This window comes from Gallus gallus, chromosome 3 (assembly GCF_016699485.2).
Source record: "Gallus gallus isolate bGalGal1 chromosome 3, bGalGal1.mat.broiler.GRCg7b, whole genome shotgun sequence".
In the NCBI taxonomy this organism is placed as follows: domain Eukaryota; kingdom Metazoa; phylum Chordata; class Aves; order Galliformes; family Phasianidae; genus Gallus; species Gallus gallus.
Genome location: NC_052534.1, coordinates 31,299,422 through 31,324,913, shown reverse-complemented (window position 1 = coordinate 31,324,913; position 25,492 = coordinate 31,299,422). Strand labels below are relative to the sequence as shown.

Sequence of the window (25,492 nt, the reverse complement as noted above, 5' to 3'; positions counted from 1 at the left end):
CAGCTAAATTCTGCTGAGATTCTGATGGTTTTTTTTCTTTAACTTTGTGAGCTTTTTCCATAGAAATAGAAGTCTTAGCAGTGATGCTGTTCACTTGAGTTCTGTTTCTGTGTGATTTTTATCCAGTAGCTTGGACAGGCATTTGTTCTAGATCTCTTCTATAGAAACGTGGTGTATCATGGTTGGTTTTTCTAACGTGAAATATTGCCCCTTTAAAGTATGTAGTTTTGGGCTTTTCTGTGCCGCCAGGAGAGTTACTTAATCACCTAATTAGTGTTTCGTGTTGCATAGCTATATGAATTTCAGTTGTTTCTTTTTATATTTATAGCCTGCTTCATCAGGAGATGACAGAGCCATGTGCTTTACATGTAGTGTATGTTTGGTATGCTGGGAGCCTACAGATGAACCTTGGTAAGTTTAATAGTATTTAGAATAGATTTAGGTCTGTGCTGAAGAGAACAAAAATCTTCAGAGGCTGAAATCCATGTACCTTGATAGGATTTCTGGTGAGTTTAGGAATAGTTACTGATGACAATGGATTTCCAGAATGATTCCATGGGACAAATCACAGAATAATTCCGTGTGCTTTGTCAAATTTCTGTGTAATAGTAAAAACAACAAATTGTAACTGGTTTTATTTCTTAAATCTGGTTTTGCTGTTTCTTTTTAATTATTTTGTGACAAAGATGATAGCCAACATTTCTTTGTGGGGTTCTAAACTCGGTTTTCTGTATGACTGTGACATGAACATGAGTTCTTGAACTGTGGAGGCCATGTAGTGTGTATTTGCTTTTTATGTAAAATTGCAAGAGCCATTACTAATTTTGTGGGTCATTCAAAATTGTGCATAGTGGCAGAAATGCAGAACCGTATTTTGGTTTTAAAAGGGTCATTAACATAATTATTGTCTTGGCTGTTAATTTATAATCATTATTTGAACCAAACATATTTCTGGCTTGCCGGAGACTTTTCTTTTTAGCCCAATTGCTCTTTGCCATTTCTCTGCTTCTTGATATATAAAGTTTAGATGCTTGCTGGTTTTTTTTTTATGCTTCTAGGTCAGTGTGTCAATTTCTTTGTGGATTTAAAACTAAAGATAGGACACTGTTAGTTCTTATTAAGGCTACTTATAATAATCTAACAATAACTCATGGTAATCTAAAGTATGCTTTTTTCTTCATGATGTTGTAATGGGTTACTGCCTGTAGAACTTTTTTTTTCAATGAAATGGACAGATTTTTAAATTATGAACAGCTTCCTCAGTTTGAATTTGACTATCCATTAAATGATCAAAGACTTTAATCAAGTCTGCTATAGAGAAATAGTAGGGAAAACTGTTTTAGTAACTTCTGAGTGATCTTGTATAGTCAACTGCAGTAGTGTTCAGTTTCAGAAATGGTTCGCTTTCAACTTCACAATCTGAGTTTGTATATGATGTGTATATTTTTGACGTGAGAAATCATTTTTGATATGTCTGTTTTTAATGTGAAAAGGTCTGAACATGAGAGACATTCCCCAAACTGCCCATTTGTCAAGGGTGAGCACACTCAGAATGTACCTCTTTCAGTCACGCTGGCAACAAGTCCAGCACAATTTCCCTGCACAGATGGCACTGACAGAATAGCCTGCTTTGGATCTGGAAGTTGCCCTCATTTTCTAGCTGCCGCAACAAAACGAGGAAAGATCTGCATATGGGATGTTTCCAAACTTATGAAGGTATACAATATAAAGAATTATTAACTAGTTACTTGTGATTTAAGCATCTTGATATAAGTTAAGACCTCTTCTGCTTTTTCTTATTTCTCAGGTCCACTTGAAATTTGAGATCAATGCATATGATCCAGCTATTGTGCAACAACTTATGTTATCAGGAGAACAGAGCTCAGGGGTTGACTCAAGGAGACCAACACTAGCATGGCTAGAAGATTCATCTAGCTGCTCAGATATACCAAAACTAGAAGGAGACAGGTATGCCAATCTACAAAATCACAAATAAGAAATGCTATTATGATGGTGGTAAATGTCATTCTGTTAAGTTCATGTTTTTTGAAACATAAGATCACTAAGAGTGTTTTCATGGAGATAACTTTTTGTAAATGACTATGTCTACTCAATTCATCACTAAAAAAAATATATATATATATAAATATATGTATATATTTATATCATATTTTATATATATATATATATAAAACTTATACATATATGTGTATATATAATGTGTATATATATATATAATGGAACTGGCTTTAAAAACTAGAACTTTTATGTATGTGTGTGTATGTATGTGTCTGTCTGTGTGTGTGTATATATATATATATACACACACACTAAAACTTATCTATATATAAAACTTAGGTATAGATAAGTATTAGTTTTTAAAGCCAGTTCCATTTTACTCCTGTTGTTTTAGTTTTTATTCTCCACTAACAAAGAAATACCTAATCCCATTGCTGTTCTGTGCTAGTATTCCAAAGGTGAAAAACAGCAAGGAATACAAGTTTGGGAACACCTTTTCATTTTAATTATGGATTATGTGTTTCAGGTTGAAAAATGAAAATTATTTACAGGTTTCTAGAAGGTGTTTTTCCTCTGATTGCATCTCCTTAATTTTTGTTTATGTCAGTCATAAAATAAATCTTGTGGCTATGGTAGGAATTGCTTTCATTTGTGACTTTAACTTTTAAATAAGTTAGAGGGTATGCTGATGCTTAGAAAGTGCCACGTGAGAAGAAGTAATATTCCTTCATTTATGCTGCTTACAGTATGTTACTGGAAACTCCTTTCCCGTTAAAACTCGCACAGAATTAATACAGGGATGCTGGTCAAGACTAAGCGTCTTCTGTTCTACTTAATGTATATGAAGTTTGCTGTCCATTTCCCACCCAAAGCGAGGGTGGATGATAAAGAATTGAATTGTTGCTCATGTCTGGTGAAATAAAGGTTGATCAGGTTTGAGTCAAAAGAAAAATCTTTGCTCTTGGGCCAGAGGAGAAGGTGTCCCAGTTTGTTTAAATGTGGGAATCTAACTTGGTACTGTGAGTTATTAAATCCAAAGGTATGAAGACACTACTGTTCTTTCTATGTTTAAAGTTCCTGTAATAGGAAATGGTTTCTCCTATTAGAAAAGCCAAATATGTAAAGCTCTGTATATTCTTAAAACTACTGAACAACCTATTTCTCATGAAGAATGAACTTGAACAGAATCTGCCTTTATGGAAACATAACTCATCTGGTAGTATTTTTAAAAGCAACATGATGATTGTATGCTACTTCCTGAAGGGAGTGTTTTTGTTTACGTTTTTTGTGTTTATTCTTCTTCTGAGAAATTCAGAACTTAATCAGTTATTTTGAGCCATGGGAGGATGATGTTGGTAGCTGCAGTGCTGTGAGAGGAAGACATTACACATGAGTGGAACAGGACTATCCTGTATCGTGACAGTTTCTGTGTTAGCTACAAGATTGTGTTAGTAGAATTGAAAACCTGTCTGACAGCTCCACCTTTCAGAGACTGTTTTGAAGAACTTTAAAGAGGGTGTCATCAGATTTTAGGAGATTTTTCCTCCCTAAAGATTTCTGAGAACTGGTTTTCATTTTCATTTGATTTATATCTGAATTGTTGGGAATACAGTAGCAGAATGAGACTAGTTAAAAGCACAGTTTGCTCTATTGGTTCAATGTCTGTTGACAAAATCAGTATGATAGTGTCTGTTACTAATTCATCAACAGATACAGAATGATGACTAAAAAATACAGGTTAATAGAGATTTGGTGTATTTTTTTAAACTCATTTGATTTATTGAAGAATAGGAATGCAAACAGCGTACATGGTGACATTTATACATATGGTTTTTTTTTTTTTCAGTGATGACCTATTGGATGATTCAGACAGTGAAGAGCATTCCAGATCAGAATCTGTAACGGGTAGGTTATATTTGATGCATGTAATATGTAGAGGTCAGGAAGGAGGCTGTTATTCTAAGGCTCTTAAACCCTGTCCAAAGCAGAGGATATTGTATTCATGGTATTAGGAGGAAAAAAAGAAAAAAAAAGACCTAGAAAGAAGTGCCAATAGTTGTCATTCATGTCGTGGAAAGAGTACATATAGGAGAAAAGAAAAACTGTTAAAGGAACTTATTGAGAAAAAGAACAAATGACAGCTATCGAAAGCCCTTTAAATTCAGGGGGTTGCTAGAGAGAGTTCCTGTATCTGATTTCCTTGTGTATATGGTCTTTGATAAAAATCAGCTTTTTTCTCTTTCTGAACAAAGGTTTCAGAAGTAAGCAGAACAGTGCTATGCATCGTGTTTCTGTGTTATTTTGCAAGAGGTCTAATCAGAAATTTTTATGAGAGAGAAGATTTACGTGCTTGCTTTTCATAATTGGTTTGCTCTGCTGAATTGGGAGCAACAGGGGAGGAAAAATAGAACATGTACATACACACAAGAGCCTATGTTGAGGGAATGTTTCTAGGCCTTTTCTATTGTTTCATGACTATTACGTCTTGAACAAACAGAACATTGTAACATGCTGAATCTGGAGCAGTAACTTTCTCTTAATTATGAGGGTGTGTAATATATTTAATGCTACAATTCCTTTTTTTTTGAACATATATTAACTATTTCTGTTTTAAAGGGCATACATCACAAAAAGAAACGACGGAAGTCAACCTTGATATAACGGCTCTCAGCATTCTTCAGCAGCCTGAGAAACTTCAGTGGGAAATTGTTGCAAATGTTCTAGAAGACACGGTTAAGGATCTAGAAGAACTTGGGGCAAACCCCTGTTTGGCCAACTGTAAGAGTGAAAAGATGAAGGAAAAACATGTCGAACAACACAACATTCCCTTTCCTTGTTTATTAGCTGGAGGTCTATTAACATACAAATCACCTGCTACCTCTCCTGTTAGCAGTAACTCTCAGCGGTCACTGGATGGCTTAAGCAGGACTCGAGGTGAGAGTGTCTCAGAACAGGGATCAACTGACAATGAATCCTGCACTATTTCAGAACTGAATTCCCCTCTGGTAAGGAGGACTTTACCTGTATTGCTGCTATACAGCATTAAAGAGTCTGATGAAAGAGGAAAACTTTTTTCACAGGTGAACTTTATAAGTAAAAGTATACATGAAGATGGTTTCACAGTTCCACAGATCATTGAAATGGAGCTGGACAGTCAAGAACAGTTGCTGTTACAGGATCCCCCTGTGACTTACATTCAGCAGTTTGCAGATGCTGCAGCCAACCTAACTTCTCCGGACTCGGACAAGTGGAGCTCTATGGTTCCCAAGCCTGGGACTTTGGTTCAGTGCCTGCGTCTGCCAAAGTTTGCAGAGGAGGAGAACCTGTGTGTAGATTCAATCACTCCTTGTGCAGATGGACTTCATTTATTAGTAGGACTTCGGACTTGTCCTGTCGAATCTCTGAGTGCAATAAATCAAGTAGAGGCCTTGAATAATTTAAATAAATTAAACTCAGCACTATGTAATAGAAGGAAGGGTGAAATAGAATCAAGTCTTGCTGTAGTGAATGGCACAAGTATCGATGTAATCCAACATGAGCCACCAGCAGATGTAACAACTCCTTTAATAATTCAGCCTGAACAGAGAAGTGTTAGTGGTGGATACCTAGTGCTTTATAAAATGAATTATGCCACTAGAATAGTTACTTTAGAGGAGGAACCGGTAAAAATCCAGCATATCAAAGACCCCCAAGACACAATTACCTCAATGATTTTACTCCCACCAGATATATTGGATAATCGAGAGGATGACTGTGAAGAACCTGTAGAGGAAATGCAATTGACTTCTAAAAATGGCAGTGGGAGAGAGAGAAGATCTGAGATCTCTACTCTTGGGCACCTGGTAATAACTACTCAGGGAGGATATGTAAAAATACTAGATCTTTCGAACTTTGAAATTCTGGCCAAAGTGGAGCCACCTAAAAAAGAGGGCACTGAGGAACCAGATATGTTTGTCTCGGTGATATACTGTTCGGGCACAGACAGATTATGTGCATGCACCAAAGGTAAGACTTCTTTAAAGATGTTTTCTTAATGTTTATTTGACTGTCATTGTACTGTACTATAGGATGTTAGAATATAAATCTCAAAATAGCAATTGGCAAATGCCTTTTAATTTATATACAGTTTACTTTTGTTCTAGAGAGCATGGGTTCCAGTTGATTCCTTCTCCCAAATGTGGATTTTAGTATCTAAAATGAGAATTACTCTTGGGTATGTCCAGTATATCGGTGAACTAGTTGTTGTAGTGTCACAGATTTGCTTAAATCCCAAACAGATAAAAGTAATTCTTTTGTGTAATTATTTCTATACTAGATTTCTCTGTTTCAGAACAATGTCTTCTATCTGTAATTGCAGATACTCAAGAGAGTAGAGAAGGTGATGCTTTTATACCTTCACCAGCTATCAGTTAAGATTATTTAGTTTCTCATAGGACTGCTGGTTCTGCTTAGGCCTTTTTGTAATTGGGATTACTCTGTCTTGACTGTGAGAGCTAGACCATCCATCCAAGATTGTTAAATGTTTTTTAAGAAACACAGTGTATTTCTATTCATTTTTAACAGTTTAGGCACTTTTATGAGAAATCACGTCCTGAGAAATCAGGTCCAAAGCTGTAGAGTTTAGAAGTCTGGGTTTCAGGATTTTATACCAGTGTCATGGTTGACAACCAAATACACTGAAGCTTTGGAGTCCTAGTGTTTTATGCTGAAATTTGAGGCTTTTTAAGGAATTAATTTATCTTAAATGTTTATTAAGTAACTGTACTGCATAAAATTCAGAAATGCTAAAAGAAAAAGGAAATGAAAAAGCTTTACTGTTTATATAACCTTTTTGTTGTATTATTTGCTATACATTTGCATGGAATTCCTTTAACTTTTGTTGTGTTCAGTCACAGCCATCCTTAATCTTTCTAATGTAAGAAGGTTAAATTTCTTGCTTATCTGCCACGTGACTGAGAAGGTGCTTTTCTTAATTTTTTATTTCTTAAATGTTGTTTTCTTAGGCTTCTTCCAAAATCCCTTTGCGGTCTTTGCTCTTTGGTTTTAACCGCTGTGTGTAGGGTGATGCCTATAGACTGACAGTGTAACAAGGATCTGTGTTGAAAGGGGAATGGAGCCATTCACTGATTTATTGAACATTAATCCTAGCAAGTAGCTTGCAGTGCAGTGACATAGGTGAAAATATTCCATAAAAAGTTTGGAGCCTCTGTGCACTGGAAATGCTTGAATGCCATTGGAAAACAGTTTTAGGTACCACAGTATCAAAAAGATAAAACTATTAGAAAGGACTATGAAGGTGATGAAGGGTCTGGAGGGCAAGATGGAGAAGCAGCAGCTGAGAACCCTCAGTTTGCTCAGTTCAGAGCAGAAGAGGCTGAGTGGAGGCCTCATGGTGTCAGCAGCTCCTGACACCATGTCAGTGGAGTGGAGGGGCAGTGCTGAGCTCTGCTCTGTGTGACAGAGACAGGGCCTGAGGGAGCTGCACTGGGGGTGTGGGGAAGGTCAGGTTGGGGCTTAGGATAACTCTTCACGAGAAGGTGGCCAGGCACTGGCACTGGCTCCCCAGGGCAGATGTATAGTCTGAATTTTGGGTGATCCTGTGTGAAGCCAGGAGTTGGATTTGATAATTCTTGTGGGTCTTTTCCAAATCTGATATTCTCTGATTCTGTGAACTCTTCAAGAGTAGAAGCTGAGCAGTGTATTCTCAGTTGCTCAGATGGTGGGAGAAGGCTAAGACGTACTTTGAGTTCTCAAAGTTCTGGGTGTAGAATAGTCAACTCTTTCTGTTGGTGGTGCTTGTTGACATACTATCTTCTTCAGTATATCATACCATTTTCTCTGTAGACATCTTTAAGATATAACTGAAGAGAAATGTTTCCTCTGTGAATGGGTGTTACAGGCTTTGAGTGTGTGTACATAAATGTGTTTTAGACCTGCATCGTCCATTTCTGTAGTTGGGAATAATTCTTATCACACTTAAAAAAAAAAAATGTTGCATCTAGGTGTCAGCCTAAAATGTTTCTGTCTGTCTTGTCAAGGATTGCCTGTAGTCGACCTCTGTGAGGAAGTAAATTCTTGGTTCCAGTTCTGTCAACAAAAAGTGTAGACTTTAATTGCTTGGCATTTTATTTTCCTCTCCTCCCCTTGAATTGTTTTGCACAGCAGAATTAATGCTGGAAATGATCCTAAGAGATAATCTTCAAGTCAGGATCAATTACATTTAGTATTTCAGAAGGAGATCAGCCTGTTCTTAGAGTTCTTCAACATGGGTGACATTATCAGCCTGTTCACGAAATTTCTTCTAATAAACCCTATCATTGATGATAATTTTTTTTTCTAGTTTCATCTGCATAATCTTTGCTGGTTGAAATCTGTTGTTGCGTCCCTTGTGGACGTGGCAATGGAGAAGACAGATATTGTCCTCCTCCAGTGATTTGTTTTCATAAACCAAATATCTCCAATTCTTTAAACGTTCCTGTAGGGCTTTGAAAGAAAAAATAAACAAAAAAAAAAAAGAAAAACATATCACTCTGTCCTCCCAAAAGGCCTTCTCAAACCAGTCCACATTTCTTGACTCAAAAAGCAGACACAGATGTTATTGAATAGAAGATAATTCCTTAGTAACTGCGCTCTGTACATACTATGTGTGCATATACGTACTAAGATGTTTACGCTTCTAGGCAGGAAACTGAGTTAGATTTATATTATGACTCACAAGACTCTCTTGTGCAGAACTGCTGGCTAGCTGATTTTTCTTCATCCCATAATAGTACATTTAATTATTTCTTGCTAGAAGTAGTAACTTTCACTTGTCCCTGTTTAATTGCATTCTATTTTTTTCATAAACCAGGATGGAATTTAACAGCTTAGATTTCCAAGAATAGAGAAAATTCTGAAGTGAGGCTTTTGGTAAGCTTTTCTGGGCAAATTTTTGAAGGGTTCTGAACCTAGTGTGTTTAGAGCTAACCCTTTCTATGCTGCCCACTGAAGAGATGAGGAGGACTGGTTTCCTGTGGTTTGGCTTAGTTTTTTAAATTCCTTTATCTGAGTATTGTTTGATTCTGTGCTCATGCTGTGGTAGCTATCAACAGTTGCGTCACTAGTCTGAATTCCTTCCAGAATGCAAGATACATTCAGGGTATTGAATGCTCCACCAGATTGGCTTTGATTCTGGAGGCCTTGTCTCTGACATGTTCTCTGTCTTGTGTCAGTGCTGCTTTCCTGGAACTGATCGCTGTTTTGCTTGGAGGAAGCTTGGGATTTATTTGAATGGATTTATTGTTTTTACATTCTGTTTGTATAACTCACCAGGTTCCTGAGTCCAAGCAAAATACAGATTTAAAATATAATTCGGAATTAAATAATTGATGTTTTGAGTGTTTTGCCTGTTACTTTCTGGAAGTATAACGGTAATATTTTTCCACTTATTCTCCTTTGTGCTCACTGACTAAGTCAATGTAAGCTTTTGTATCTTCTTGCTAGTGCAACAGAACTATTTATTATCTCTGTCAAAAAGTGATGAAAGCAGCATCTTGAGATAAACTACTGCATATCATGCTCTACTAGAGCTAGAAAATACCAGGTGAGTCAGTGTTTGAGCCTGGTAGTACATGCAGTGAGCCAGTAAGGACAAAACAAAAAAAGAAATTTGCTCAGGCTTTTTACTGACACTTGACAATAGAAACTATGGTAACTCTGCAATAAATAAGCATGCATCATCAGAAGGTCATCTTCGAATGTTCTGTGAGAACAATTGCTTCTTCTGTGATGTAGAAGCAAAGCCAACTGCAGGGTTTTGGAAAGTTTGCATAAGCACTGATTGTTTTATGGGCTAATTCTGTGTTACTGATGTTCATGATAAACTTCTTTACAGAAGCTTTTTGAAAACAAATATGAGAAAGTAAGATCTCTCAGTGCATAATTTTTTCTTGGAAGAGTGCTGGAGTCTTTTAGGAATGCAGAAAATATGTCTTTCTCTTCCACATGGATAAAAGCGTAAGGCAGGTTTTTGCTTGCCGTTAATTAACAGTATTCTGCTATAGTTACAGAAGTTTGGTTTGAAAATCAGATGATCAAATCCAAAATTATTTCTTTGTTTAAAACAAAACAGAACAAACCCAACCAACTACAGAATAAGAGGACCTTGGCACAAGTCCCGTAGGAAAACCCACAACCTTCTTAAGTTCTTCAGCCTTTCTCCTGCTCTGAGACATAAAATGGCAGATGGCCAAGCCAGTCTGTTAACTTCCCTTGCACTAGAGTGTACTTAATTATTTCCAGGGCAGGAGATTATCAGGTTTGTTCACTGAGATCATTCTGATAAATGATCTTTGAGTTGTAAACATAATGGGAAACGTAAGTGTGAACTTACGTTTCCCATAAGTGTGATTTCATGTACTGACAGTTTAAGCTGACAGGGGCTACATTAAAAAATATATTCCTAGTCCTTGTTGTTTAAGAAGATTGCTAATTTGTGAGCTATTTAATCTCAAGGAAACTCACTTTTAAGTATTTACTAGAACTGTTCTTTCTTTGTTGACTCTTGGCATCTATTACTAATACTGTTCTGCACCAGAGTAAGTGTGTGTGTGGGGGGGCGGTGATGGGAGAAAGTCAGTGCAGGCTTCTTACTGGATCTCAATAGGAAAGGCCCAATAAAATAGTTGTTCTAGAAAGACAATAATGAATCTTACACCTCTTCAAACACCAGGAAACTGTTCATGCAGCATTGCTTGAACTCAGTATGGATTTTCCCATGACATTCTGCACTGATTCTGTGTGTTGAAAGATTCCTTCTTTTTGGTCGTTTAAGCTATTATATTCCTCTTTCTATTCTGTTTTGTTAAAACAACAATTTTATTAAGCTGTTTTTTAGTTTTTTCTAACTGAGATCCTCTAACTCCTGCACCATCTCTCTGTGCCTTTCCATCTGCGTGTTTCAGTTTCCCATGTTCCCTCAGTGCAAACCACGTACCTGCCAATTATGCTTTTATTTTGGATTTTATTGCCTATGTTATCTCAAGTTGGTTTGTTTCAGTCTATCTGGATAATTTGCCCATTAGGGTTTTTCATAACAGGTCAGGAGCTGAATGGCATTCTGCAGTCAATTTTCAGAAGAAAGTATAGAAGGCCTGCCAGGACTTTTCTTTCTATTTAAGTCCTACTTATTAGGATTTTTGTAACTACTGTAACTGGTAACGCTCTTTCCCCGACGTTATGTGAAATTGAACGTTTCTTCTCGCTGATTTCTTGATAAATGACAGAATTTGTGTGCGTCACTTGGTGGTGAATTCATTCAAGGCAACTCCTTCAGACGGTTTCAAGTCTCTAGCAAAACATTTTGTCTGTTGAAAAATTTGGAATTACTGTTTTGGCTGTTGACCAAATCAGTGTTGTTATTCTAATAGTACAATGCAAAGAGCTCTTTAGTTAGGAGAGTTCATTAAGAAAATATTTTTTTCGTTTCTCGGATACTGAACATGAAAAGGAAATTAATGCAACATGTACCAACAAGGTGTTATGCTGTGAGTCGATGTGATGGAATATTTTCTGTTTACAGCATCATTTGAGTTACAGAAAGCGTAACAATAGTTATGATGTGAGGTGTCTGTTGGGGCTTGTTTGGTTAATTACCTTTTGTTCTTCTCTCCCCTCACATTTTCTTTCCTTTTATGGTACTCACAAGCAGAGTTAGTATTTTTGTAGTTTTTTGCTTTCACTCAGAAGAATTTTGCAGTAGTAAAACAAAATCAATTTTCACGTATAAAAAATACCAGATCCTATAATTACAGTAATAACTGTGTAGCACTTTAACAGGAAGGCTGTCTTATGAGTTGAGTTTAACTGTATGCCTCTCTAAACTTCTTTCACTGACTTTGATGATTTTAGGTGGAGAACTTCATTTCCTTCAGATTGGAGGAACGTGTGATGACATAGATGAAACTGATATACTTGTAGATGGATCCCTCTCCAAAAGTGTAGAGCAGTCATCAGAAGGCATCAAGCCATTATCTAACCCTTCTAGCCCAGGCATTACAGGTACATCATTCATGTTTAAATGTTTCTAGCTGTGCTTTAAGATGTTTGGATTATTAAAATCAGATTTCTGAGCCATTTTTAATCTCTTCAGCATTTTCCTGCCTCATAGATAGATTAAAAAGCAGAAGTAATAGTTCTTCCAATAAGAGTGAGTTTTCTTCCTGACTCTGAGTCTGTCATCTTGAGTTTCCTCACTTTTCTGAAAGAATTGCATATGTTTTCTCTCAAGCTGGAGGATATGGTATTATTGGTAACCTGATTTCACTCTGACTTTCTTTGCAACGTAGCATCATGGTTCAGACTTAGTGCTGAGGGTGTGGTATTTGTTTTGTTGGTGTTTTTTTCTTTGCAACTACAATTGTTCTCTCTCTTTTTTTTTTCTTGTAAGAGAAAATATTAAAAATCTGTGAAAATTGACACGATGCATACCTTACTTTCCCTGAAATTTTCAATCTCTGTGTCTGTCTGAAGAAACCTGTTTTAAGAGCTCCTTTGTAATGTCTGTAGAGATGTTTGTCTTCCTGAGATCTTTCATTTTTCAGTACTTTTTTGATGAATATCTTGTAAGCCTGTTTCTTCAGAACAGGACTTGGATGTGGAGACAAGATACTTGTCTAGGCCCAATGCCTTTTAAGTGCGTTGTATATAGCATGCTTGTTTTTCATTTATCCCTCTTTTAAGCTAAACTGAGAGCTTCAAAAACATTCTAATAAACCACCATAAAACAAGTCTGCATTGATAAGGACATGCCAAAGTAATGTTTTAAACAACTGTGATAAAATGTTAAAATTTCATACTAATGCCATGTGCCTGTTGTCACAGAATATGAAACTTTCATTTTCTTTAGACTGAGTCCATAAGGGTATAAAAAGTGTTTTAATCAGCTTTACACAAATGAAATGTTACTGGTTGCCTTCTTCATTGTGATGGCTCTGGTTGTATCTCGGCGTCCTCATAGCCTTTTTTTTTTTTTTTTAACATATCTTCGTGTCACACGTAGCTAACTTTCTATATAGTAGTTTTGATTTTTATGTCAATATGTTTATAGGACATTTTGAGGAGAGAAAAATAATCTGTATAGTAAATAGTTATGTTCTACAATTATTCAGGAGTTGATCTTTTGGTGGACCAGCCATTTTCCCTTGAAACACTGACATCTCTGGTAGAACTGACCCGTTTTGAGACCTTGACACCACGATTTTCAGCCACTGTCCCTCCCTGTTGGGTAGAAGTCCAGCAAGAACAGCAGCAAAGGAGGCATCCTCAGCATTTGCACCAGCAGCACCATGGAGATGCAGCTCAGCACACTCGAACTTGGAAGCTACAGACAGACAGGTAAGTAGAACAGTGATACAAAAAGAATTGTGTGTGTAGCTGCTGTCATCACAGATTCTGACTGACTTCACTGTTTTTAAATAGTGTGCAAGTTTAAGAATACGTACTTTTATAGAGTCTGGTCCTTATTTTGTGGGTTGCAAGGCAGCTCTTCTTGCCATAACTGGCAAGAAGCGTATGCATGTATTTTTGTATTCCATTATTATTTTCCTATTAGATGAGTATATTTGTCAGAATTAGATATTCTTCTTTTTCTATTAAAAAAGAATCTTCTTGCACACACATATTCTTAGCAATTTTTTCAAACGATGTAAGCAATAGGTGTCAGTATAAATGTAATTGCTTGTCCTACTGCAAACTGTGTTGTAGTTGTGTTTTTTTTTTTTAATATGAAAATAGAACATAGATTTATGCATGTTCCTGTCAAATAAAATTGGTTTATATGTGAAGCATTTACTTGAGCCAACAGAGAACCTTTACTGTGCTGAAACTTAGGCAGAATTTTCTTTGATGGGAAGTATGCTGGCAAATAAATCAAGTAAACTTTATTTTATTTATTTGTACACTTGGCATGTGAACTTGGAATTCTTTGGGAATTCTAAGGACTGAAACAGTAGTGTGGCAGTCTCCTTGAAGATTTGCTTAAAACCTAGATGAAGTGTCTTTGCAGGGTATTTTTTTCTTAAAAATTCTTGAGAAGACAAAATATAGCTGTAAGCTGTGTAGTGTGGTGTTTTGGTGTTTTGTTTTGTTTTGTTTTTTTAATGGAAGTGTAGGACAAGGTACTGCAGGGTCTTTTGGGTCCAGCTGTTACACATCCATCAAAGTGATGTGTAAGTTTTTGATATTAATGCAGAATCTGAACACCAACAGACTGAAAATAAAGAAGCCGAAGGACACTACGAGCACTGGAGATCATATATGGAGGGAAAAAAGATGTATAAATAAGTGAAAGGTAGCATATGTTCGTGACACGGTTGAGGTGGTAAAATGGGCCTGAAAACTAAGGGTTGCAGGCATTCCAGGGCTGACACCCAGCATGAGCCGAACTTGCTTAAACTTACATATTCGTAAGCTATAGTTAAAAAAAGGTTTTGGAAGCTCTTTTTATCTAGTGATTTTGCGTTTCGTAAGTGAAGTATTCTGCTTATGCCAAGTGAAAAGAAGGTTTCCTAGAAAATAACTTGTAGTAATGACTGTGGATTATCTGTTGTGTTCAGCAACAGTTGAAAAAATAATAAGCTACCAAATAGTTATGAAAGACAGAACATTGAAGTTAATAGCTGTTAATTGGAAGATTAGCTTATTAACATTTATTTAATTACAGGAAAAGATTTGTACATGCTGCAAAGAAAAATAGGAATGTAAAGAAATAAAGGTGAAAGCTTTGGTTTAGTAATATATACCTTTAACAGATGTTAATAACGTATGGACTGTAATTTGTCTAAATTTGTTTGTAGAATAAAATACAGATTTTAAGAGTGAGGTTCATAATTAAAAGTTATCTGGGAGAAACTTTTTCATTTCTGGATTCTTTTGTTGGTCCGTAAAATTAAGTTTCTTTTACCTCTTCCTTGTGTCTTATGCCAGTTGTTATCAAAAAGCAGGATTGCAGGGTTAGGTGCAATTTGATGCAGTTATTCACATGTTGAATAAATAGCTAGAAGGAAATAATTTTGTAGATGTACTTCAGGGTACCTCTGTTACACTTTAAACTCTTTCAGTTATTGTTATTTTTAAAAGTCTATATGAGAAGGAAAATCAAAAAAGCTGAGTTTACCAATGAGTTATCATATAAACGTCATCAATGAAAAATTGAGCTTAGATGTTGAATTGAGTGAATATTTTCTGAAAAGTACATGAATCCCTTATGTATTTTGTTAAACTGTGACATCCAAGCTTCTTCTCAAACTTAGGTAGGAGATACTGTATGTATTCATCTTACACAGACATACTTCAAAAACAAGGAAAAAAAGGAAGAGTTATATATTCATGTTCTTCCCAGCATTTAATCTTTAATCTTTGGAAATGGATGTGCAGCTCCAAGTTCAGTTGACGTGAAAGATGAAACATTGAGATGTTGGAAACCATTCACAGTTCTTACTTGGTATGGCAGTGTGTTGTCTTCCAGTATACAGTCTACAACAGACCACTGTGGACCAGCTGGTGTGTTTAGCTTAAACTGGATGAACAGATTATTTAGTGTTCCTGAAGGTTTGCTACTTTGAATGTCTCATTCATGTTTTGCAGAGTGTCTATAGCAATATCCAAACATACCAAAACAAACAAAAGCCCACCTCCACACCTTCTGTTTTGTATAGGGCTAAGTATCCTACAAGACCCAGGAAAGGCATGAATGATTCTGACAAGGTTTTAGTATTATTTTTTAGTTTTATTTTATTTTATTTCGTATTATTTTTGCTAAATCTTTTCCCTGGGGTTGTGGAATAAGCTTTCCTTATTTCATTTATCTATTTATACCTGTTAGCTGAAAATTTTTTACTGTTGCTTCTTTAATCATAACCACAAGCTTTCTTCTGTCCATCTTTCACCAGCTCCCAAAGTAAATAATTTTCAGTACTGCTTTTTTTTGAAAGCAGGAGAGAACTTCCAAATTCTGTTACTGGTTTTCTGTGAGATCAGCAGTAAATAACTAGAGGCGAATAATGGTGTGGTTTGTGCTGTGCCGTGTCTGAATTGCAAATGCTGTTTAAGCTTCTTGACTTCTAGTTTCCCCTTGGCCTAGAAGTTTTCTACTGCAGCATGAATAGTGCTGTCATTATACCTACTTGCTAGTTTGGCAGCCCTGCTTTTCCTGGACAGGCTGTTAATTGCTGCCATTGCAGCAAAGCTCCTGAATTCTCTCTTCTTCATCAAAGGCCTCAAGTGCATCTGGGACTGCTGAGGTGGAAACAAATGCCTTAAAAGGCAGATGGTTAGCTTCTTAAATAGTCATTGAGGAGAAAATGAAACCATTCTCAAATTTTGTGGTTAATTCTAAACTTCCACAATATGCAAAATGAGTTTTAAGGACTAATATTGTTTATTGCAGCAGAAAAAAAGATTATTTTACCTATCTATTGCCTTAGAATTTGCTCGTTAGTGGCTTCTGATGATATAACTTAATATGTAGATTCATTTTAGGAACACGATGTATTCTTTGAAACAAAACACCTCTTATATCATTCTGTGTTTTAATGATAAAAAAGAAAATATTGAAATTGTAGTACAGTTATAATCCAAATAACCTTCAGGTAGAAATTACTTCAGAAGTATATACTTACTTGAGGGGGTAAGTGTCCTTCAGGGATATTAATATTGCAAAGAATTAAATATATTTTTTACAGATCCTTAATCTGTTTGTAAGTCTTCAGAACAATACTTGGTGCATAGCGTATTATTTGATTTAAATACCTTTTGTGATTTAGTTGTTAGAAAAACATTTGGACAGTAATTTACGTAGCATACACAGTTTCTTAGTGTTCTCAGTTATGAAATTAGATAATCACAGGCTATCAAAGTTGCTATGTTTTTTAAAATTGTTTACTGATAAATTGATCTGAAAGAGCAATTAAATGATGTGATAATTCACTCACAGTTAGTTTTATTTGAATTGCTCTTTTCTTCAGTTCGAAGTATTTATTGCAAACCCTTTTGTATCAAGCTATGGAACTGATCTTTGAGGAGTACTTGTCAAGTTTATAATTTCAGTATAAAACAAAATTGGTTTTTAAAGGAAAATATGACTCATTAAAAGAAAGCTGCACCCATTTTGCTCAGCGCAGGCTCCTGAGTGTGCATGTGGTAAGAAGCACTTCTCACCCTGTATAAATTACCAAGTATATTGAATGTGTGTGTATATATATATATTGAAACTAATATTTTGAGCTTCCTGGATGTGGCTGTTCTAGTACTGAAAAGTGACCCTGTTTAACAGTTAACAATACAGAAGGCCAACTTACAAGGTTGCAAGGCAGTAAATACCATGCTTTCATATAGTTCAGCAATTGGAAGATCCTTTTTTAGCATGTTGGGATTTTTTTGCTAGAAATGAAACTGATATTTATAGTAGTATGGAAGCAGTACTGTAATGAAGATAATGTGGAATCTTCACTGCTGTTTTTATTCAATCATTGACTTGTTCTGCTGCCCTCACATCCCCCCCAGTCAATTGGCTTTTAAGTTGTTCTTCACAAAATCAATGTGGGCAACTGTAGATTGTAATTCTTCTAGTTGAGAAAATGAACATGTATATCAACTAACATGAAATATTTTTTCCTTTTTTTAAGTAACACATACATAGATGGAGGATGCATTAGATAATGCTGCCTACTTTATCTGAATCTTAATAGTGCATCTTTGTTTTCCTTTTTTCCTTACAGCAACAGCTGGGATGAACATGTCTTTGAGCTGGTTCTTCCAAAAGCTTGTATGGTTGGGCATGTGGACTTCAAATTTGTTTTGAACTCAAACATCACAAACATTCCCCAGATTCAAGTAACTTTACTGAAAAATAAAGCTCCAGGCTTAGGAAAAGTCAATGGTAAGAAGGAACTTGAGGAATCTTTTACAGTATTTTTTTTCCTTAAAGTCAGTGTTCTCTCTGAGGTATGTTGGAAGACTTGGTTGAAATTATGTAAATATTTTCATTTTTTACTTATTTCGTTTTTATTCTGTTTCTCGGGATCTTGTTCGCTTTTTTCACTTAACATGTTAGAAGGTAAATTGGGAAAGCAACAGTTTTGGAATCCTGATTTTGTACAAATAGAAAGTGCATGGTTCAGAAAGGTTGAACCAAATTCTTATTCTGTGTTGCTCGAACCCTGTAGTCATTAAACAACAGCAACAAAAAAATTGCTGTCAATAGTTATATTCATACTGGACGTCAGCAGTTGAAACAATTTACATGTCTTTTCATCTATGATTTGTAAGAACTATTTAATTGGAAGAAGAACTGTATTTAAGTATTATCAAAATAATATCTTGATGTTTGGTGTGAAAAACAATTGTTTTAGCTCATTAAAATTTCAGTACTGGAATCTACTTGGGAGTAATCTTCAGTTGATTGCTAAAAAGAGATACTTGAATGGTTATTCAAAGAAATATTTTATAACATTTACTGCAGTTGCAATCTTAATATGACAAATGTAGAAAGCTGGTACACTTTCAATGAAAACTACTGCTTCTGTTTTTTGTGAACCTGAAGCAATGCTTATAAATTATGCTATTTTTTATTCTCCAGAAGCAGCAGTAGATAGACAGATCACATTTCCTCTATCTCCAGCTCATAATGTTGAAACAGAGAGAAATGGAAAGCCAGGACTGGTTGAATTCGGTGAAGAAATGCAGTATATGGATGTAGAGGAACCACAATGTAAGTTTCATTTATCTTGTTATAGTTTGTTTAGAATGTAAGCTTGCTTTTTTAAACTTCTGTTTCGATTATATACTGGAATTTCTCCATTAATATTACTTAGCCATTTGAAACACTCTCATTTCTTAATCCTGCTCAGTGACACATTTCTCATTGCTCTGTTTTACTGTAGGAGTTAGAAGTCAAAATAGATGGATAAACTGATTGCGCTGAAGGCTTTTCATGTTTCAAAACTGATCAGTACTTATTTGAATTTAAGTACTTTTCTAACTTAAATGATTACTGTATTCCAGAAATATTTTACTTGGTTTCCTTACCTAGTTTTAAAACAATTGTTTTGAGTTCTTGGCTTTTTTAAGAGATTGCTAATTGCAAACTGGGAAAAATAATAAACAGCTTGTGAAGAGTTCATAACCAGTCACGTTACCTTTCAGCCATTATCGGACTTGATCTACCAATTTTTATAGTCATATAATTTTTTTTTTTATAATTTTTGTTAACCAGTGCTCTTCCACAAAAGGTGCTAGAAAGGCTCTATAAGGCAATCAAATTGGATGTGACTGAGAAGAGCTACTAACTCCTAACAGGAAGAATTAGTAGTTGGAGTGATTCAGTCTGAGAACTTAGATTCTTTTTCTTGGTCTGTTCATCAGCCTTCCTTAGCTTTTATGTGATCAGCCTTATGTAGGGCATGATTCCAAGACCGATGTTGCACAGGGTAGGGGAGGAGAAATCAAAGGAGAGTTAAAAGAAAAAGTGAAAATGTGGTGGAAGGAAAAACTGTTTCATGCTTATGGACTGTCAGAAAGATGGATGGATGATCATTTCAGTATGCTATGGGATAAACAGTCAAATTGCATTTTTTTTTTTACTTTTTTTTTTTTGTAAGACCCAGTGGGGGATGTGGCTCAAAATGCATTGGTTCATCATTTTATTAGTTGTGTATTTTGTGGTTCTGAGATTGTCAGTGTACATACTGTCATAGAATCACAGAACAGTTTAGGTTGGAAGGGAATCTAGACCATGCAGTTCCAACCCCCTGCTGTGGGACAGGGTGGCTAACCACTGGATCATTGCCCAAAGCCCCATCAAACCTGGCCATGAACACCTCCAGGGATGGGGGACTTCAAACCATTACCTCTTGTACTGTCTCTACATTTTCTGATGAAGAGCCTGTTGTAAGACCCCTTTAAATACTGGAAGGTAGCTAGCTGTAAGGTCTCCCCAGAACCTTCAAATCTATAGACTAAATAACCACAACTTTCTCAGCCTTTTCTCAAAGGAAAGGTGCTCCGGCTGTCTCTGATCGTCTCTGTGGCCCCCCTCTGGAGCCACTGTAACAGATCCATTTGTTTTCTATGTTTGGGCTCTGGAGTTGATGTGGGGTCTTGCAAGAACAGAGAGAGAGAATCACCTCCTTTAATGTGCTGGCCATGCTTTAGATGCAGTCCAGGGTACAGTTGTCTTTCTGACCTGCAAGGACACATTGCTGGCTTTTCACCTACCAGCACTCCCAAGTCCTTCTCAACAGTCATATTATTCTTATAACTGAAAGTGATTTGAAAACTGTCAGTTACCTCTGATTTTATTGGAGAATGGCTACAAGTGAACCTAAAGTAGCTATTGTTTTTTCAAAGTCCAGTTTATGTGTGTTTAGTGATCTCTTTGACACAGTGTATTGTTAAGCCCCTCAAATGATCAGATTTTGTGACTTTAAGATTTGTAGTTCAGATCCATATTATTCATGTTTTTTAAGGTCTTAGGTTGTGTCCGTTTTTGGAGGAACATAAGGAGGATATACTCTGTGGTCCAGTATGGTTGGCTACTGGCCTTGATCTGTCAGGACACGCTGGAATGTTGACACTAACAAGTCCAAAGCTTGTTAAAGGTAAAACAGTTTACTATGCTATTCACATGAAGTATGCATGTCCGAATTGCATCTTGTTCTTTTGTAGTCAGACTTTGTTTTGAATTTATCTTCACGTTGACAAATTTTGCTATATGTAACACAATAGTGAGTTACTATTTCAAACTGACGTTAAAATACTTCAGTTAATGTAGTTGAGCTCTGCTTGCATACGCTGTATGTCTGAAAGATGTTACAGCTTGCCCTCGTGACTTATACGTATTCTTCCACCTCCTTCTTTTCTTTTTCTTCACTTCCAGGCATGGCCGGTGGCAAGTACCGTTCATTTTTAATTCACGTTAAAGCAGTGAATGACAGAGGAACAGAAGAAATCTGCAATGGTGGCATTAGGCCAGTTGTTAGAATACCATCTCTAAAACCACAGACTAACAAGGGCCATTCCCTTGCTTCATTATTGGCAAAAGTTGCAGCAGGCAAGGTACTGAATAGCCAAGAAAGACATCTGTGTTAAAGTTGTAGAATTGGTATGGTTTAGATCACCAGAAAACATAACAGCTGTTAAGAGAATTAAGATCCATGACAAATTCATTTTTTTAAAGAGTTTATGTTGTATTAATGCTTTCAAGAATCAGAGTTGTAGAGTTGTTACTTGAAAGTTATTTCTTCTGTGAAAGTTTAGTTCAAATTCTGAGTGTTTCTTTCTGAAACTTCTGTTTTCATGAGTGATTTTTAGTAGCTGATCAACCTTGTCCTTTCATGAGGATTTGTATGTGAGTGTATTTTACTCTTGATTGTTGCAGTTGGAAGGTTGGATGATGTGATATACCTCTTATTGGGAATAACTAGAATGGTTAGAACATGATAAACCACAAACAATTTGATGCTCTGCATATGAGTAGTCCACTCTAGTACAATACATTAAAATACTTCTTTTAGCTTAAAAAACCTTGACTTTTCCCCATGCTATTGCTAACAAGCAGTAAATATTTCAGTGCTCGTAGTGAGAGATTTTGCTTAGCTGTATGCGCTTTGTTCTGAGCAGAGTATAGAGATGCAGCCATCAAAAACAGTGCAATTTCTGAAATCCTTTAATTTCCCTCTCCTCCTCTCCAAACATCAGGAAAAACCATCCAGCAAAATTGAAGCCGGTAACTCTTCAAGAAAATCAGATAATCTTAGAGGCTGTGACTTACTTCAAGAAGTCTCTGTAACAATTCGAAGATTTAAAAAAACTTCTATTTCAAAGGAAAGGTTAGTAGATGTTTTATAATTACAAGAATTATTGGTTTCAGTTAGAGCCCTCATGAAGTACTTCCTTCATATATAGAAATATCGCAGCACAAATCACTGTTTGAAGTTGTCACTTCTTAAATATATTTTATATGAGAAGTCCAGTAAGTCATTGATTTTGAGGGCATTGTGCTGTGCAGATTGTGGTAGAAAAACGTATTTAATCCTTAAAGCTGTGTTCTAAGTGATTGCTTGCCCTACTTGTAAAGACAAAGGTAAATAATAGCAGTTTTTCTTGACAATTCAGATAAATTATTTAGTCAGACATTTGAAACAGTATTTTTTTTCTTTTTATTTCTACGTGTTTTCTTGTTTCTTTTAGCACAAAATATGTTATTTGTCAAAAAGTACAGAATCACAGTTGGTTATCAAGTTATGACTCGAATATGAGGTAAAGTCTCTGTGGATTGGTACTACAAATGTAATGCTATATTAATATTATAGTATTTCATCTGTATTGCCAACTGCGTCACCACAAATGGCACTGAGTGTAATGGGCTGTAATGTAATCAAGGAGGCTGCGAGGGCAGGAAATAAAAATGGCTTCATTTTCTGTAAGTGGTTTAGAGAAGTGTCTCTCTAGGACATAATAGAGATGATATTTTTGGACACAGTTGTTGAGTGTTTATTGGGGAAGATGGTCAGTGAAAATGCAAGAAAAGATGCAACCCTTAAGTTGGTCCTGTGTGGGATGGAGGATCTGTTTCAAAACTTAGTTATTTGATAACAGCAGCTGCAGTACACTTGAGTATGTATTTGGAGGAACATCATTGGAGGAGTAGTGAAAGTTAAAAAGTCATCCACAGTGGTGCTTGTTGTAAAGAAAGAGTACAGCCTTCACTGGGACTGAATGAGCAGAAGATTTAAGGGGCACCTTAGACCAATCTGAAATTAATTGTATAATAGGCTACAAATCAAACTGACAGGGGAACAGTAGTATTGTTTAGGACTGGTTTGTTTTCACCAAAGAATTTCAGGAGTCCTCAGGATGAAAGAGATGAATTTCTAGTGGAAGTGAAGTTTCATGCTATGGAATGCTTCAGAACATAAGGACAGGCATATGGTAATAAAGAATGGCTCTGAAAATGGTTCGAGGTGTCTATGGACTTGTAAGCCTGTTGATATTGCGAATCTTCAGCACAAAATTGTTTCTGATTTTCCAGAAAGGCTCTAGTGATGGCTTTTGTCAGAACTACAAAGTAAGAGGGAGTCCTGAATAAATTAGCAGCAGGTTCTTGTGCTGGAAGTAGATACGTGCAAGTAGTTGTGAAAGAATGTTGTAGACAATCTAAGTTTGCTTGGGTTTACAACTTAATAAATGAGTTAATACAGGGGAAAAAAAAAAAAGTTTATTAAATATGCAACAATTGAGCAGAAAATAGAAATAATGGGAATCAAAGAATCCCCAAGCTTGGAAAAAATGTCCAAAATCCTCTAGTCCAACCGTTCACATATCACCAGTATTTCCTACTAAACCATGTCCCTAATTATCTAAACATACAGGGAAGATGTCATGTATGCATGTACTGCTTTAGCTGTCATCTAGGCATCTTTTTTTTCCTTAAGACAGGTTACAAACCTAGAAGGAGAACAGGATGACTGTACTGAATAACTGTTATTTTTTTATCTCCACCTTTCCCCAGAGTTCAGCGGTGTGCCATGTTACAGTTTTCAGAGTTCCATGAGAAGCTGCTCACTACCCTTTGCAAAAAGACAGATGATGATCTGACCACCGAACATGCTCAGAGCCTTGTGCTAGACACGCTTTGCTGGCTAGCAGGAGTGTATTCAAATGGACCTGGCAGGTGGGAGAGAATTTACATCTAAACTAGTCCAGCTGTTTGTCAATGTCATCTCTATTAGAACACTTTTATATGATTATCTAAGGCATGCGCCTTGTTTTTGCAGCTCGAAGGAAGGAAGCGACAGCTTGCTTTCCAAAACACGCCGATGTGTCTCTGATATAATACGTGTTTGTTTCTTTGAAGCTGGACGGAGCATAGCTCACAAATGTGCACGGTTTCTTGCGCTGTGCATCAGGTGAGTGCAGTTTTGTTTGAGGTGCATATGCTTTTTGTAAATGTGTACTTGGGTGTTCTGCATGCAATCTGAATTGTGTATGGAGGGTTTGGTTATTGTTTAAATTTATGAACAAGTTGATCTAGAAGATCTTCTGTTGAGGAAAAGTACATTAGGAAATGGCTGTAAAGGACATCCAGCTTTCTACTTCATCTTCTGGAGGAGATCTCGTGTTTCCTTTTTACTTTGTTAAACCTTAAAGTGTCTGGCTGTGTGTTTCTTTGTAGCAATGGCAGGTGTGACCCAAGTCAGCAGGGTTTTGGATCAGTTCTCCTAAAAGCTTTACTTGACAATATGCCTCTTCTACCTGCTGCTGCAACAGGTGGTATGTATACAATGTTTATTGTCATGCAAAAACACAGTACCTTTGTTTGTCTTGTTTTGTTGGACTGTCTTGTAGGATAGGAATTCCATAATTGTTAGTACTGACTGCTTCTTGGTGTGGTCTGGTCCAGTGATGGATGGTAGAAATTTAAGCAAATTACCTTCCTTATAATGCTGAGGCAATAAAGTTTTTAGGAGATGTAAGTTATGCGTGAGTTTTTGAAGGTGTTCAGCAGTCACAGGTTCTTTTGCCACACGTGAGAGTCAGTACTGTCTCTTATTTTTGAAACTTAGATAATTTATTCATTCCAAGGAGTCTGACAATCCGAACAGTGCCCAGTTAGAGCAGCTCACTTCTGTCACTTTTGCACCAAAAGGAAATTTTGAACTCAGTTAAATTCTGCAATGCAGATAAGAATGAGTGTTGTTCTCTTAGCACCTTATTGCCTGATAGAATAGGAAGATGACTTCAAGCGCTACACTCATGTTTGGGTTAGTGAGGCCTGCTTTGTGCTTTTCACAGTATGATGCTTAATTGCATCTTGCTTGGCATCACCAAGGGATTTTGAAGGAAAATTACTTTTCAGTCCAAAATGCTTGCTGTGTTAATAAAGTTAAAACATTTAACACACTGCTACAGAGGATATTGAATGCGCTGGGGAGGGAAGAGGAAAAGAGAGAGCTAAGAATTCTGTTTTCACACAGAACCAGTGCACTGCGCTTCCAAAATTATCTGTAAGGAGAAATGCCAGCAGCAAATACAGAATAAAGAGACAGCAGCCAAAAACAGGATGAAAGGAAAGAGCTGAATCTGGAATGAGAGTTGACTCAGGAGGAATTGGAACCTTTAACCTAGGATTTTGGAGTGGCAAGAGCGTTTTGGTTGTGTTTAGTAAAAGCAGAGTGCAGAAGTAATGAAAGAAGTATGTGCCAAATTTTCTCTTTGGAGCCTTCGTTTATTCCATTGTGAACTAGCCAGTAAGAGAAGTATTTGTGAAAGCATGACTACAGAATGATTCTACATTGAATTTACTCCTGTTGCCCCCTCCCTCTGCCCCTCAAAAAAAACCAAAACCAAAACAAAACCAAACCAAAACAAAACAAAAAAACACTCAAAAAAACATTGGTAGATGAGAGGAGAATAAGAATACTTCCTAGTTTGTATT

General features: G+C 36.3%; 1 protein-coding gene across 12 annotated transcripts in view; it reads left to right on the top strand.

Annotated features, from left to right (window-relative positions):
• The window catches only part of BIRC6 (baculoviral IAP repeat containing 6), a 170,831-nt gene that overhangs the window by 20,889 nt on the left and 124,450 nt on the right, over positions 1 to 25,492 (top strand). For 8 of the 12 annotated variants that reach the window (XM_040698543.2, XM_040698539.2, XM_040698542.2 and 5 more), the window contains exons 6-20: positions 329 to 411; positions 1,494 to 1,716; positions 1,808 to 1,968; positions 3,866 to 3,924; positions 4,636 to 6,024; positions 11,908 to 12,057; positions 13,167 to 13,392; positions 17,775 to 17,935; positions 18,635 to 18,766; positions 20,523 to 20,654; positions 20,933 to 21,111; positions 21,754 to 21,884; positions 23,567 to 23,728; positions 23,811 to 23,963; positions 24,230 to 24,327. In XM_040698543.2, the coding sequence (XP_040554477.1) occupies positions 329 to 411; positions 1,494 to 1,716; positions 1,808 to 1,968; positions 3,866 to 3,924; positions 4,636 to 6,024; positions 11,908 to 12,057; positions 13,167 to 13,392; positions 17,775 to 17,935; positions 18,635 to 18,766; positions 20,523 to 20,654; positions 20,933 to 21,111; positions 21,754 to 21,884; positions 23,567 to 23,728; positions 23,811 to 23,963; positions 24,230 to 24,327 (3,439 nt within the window). The remainder of the gene's footprint in view (positions 1 to 328; positions 412 to 1,493; positions 1,717 to 1,807; positions 1,969 to 3,865; positions 3,925 to 4,635; positions 6,025 to 11,907; positions 12,058 to 13,166; positions 13,393 to 17,774; positions 17,936 to 18,634; positions 18,767 to 20,522; positions 20,655 to 20,932; positions 21,112 to 21,753; positions 21,885 to 23,566; positions 23,729 to 23,810; positions 23,964 to 24,229; positions 24,328 to 25,492) is intronic. The other 4 variants (XM_015283766.4, XM_015283760.4, XM_419512.8 and 1 more) reach the window with 1 other exon arrangement.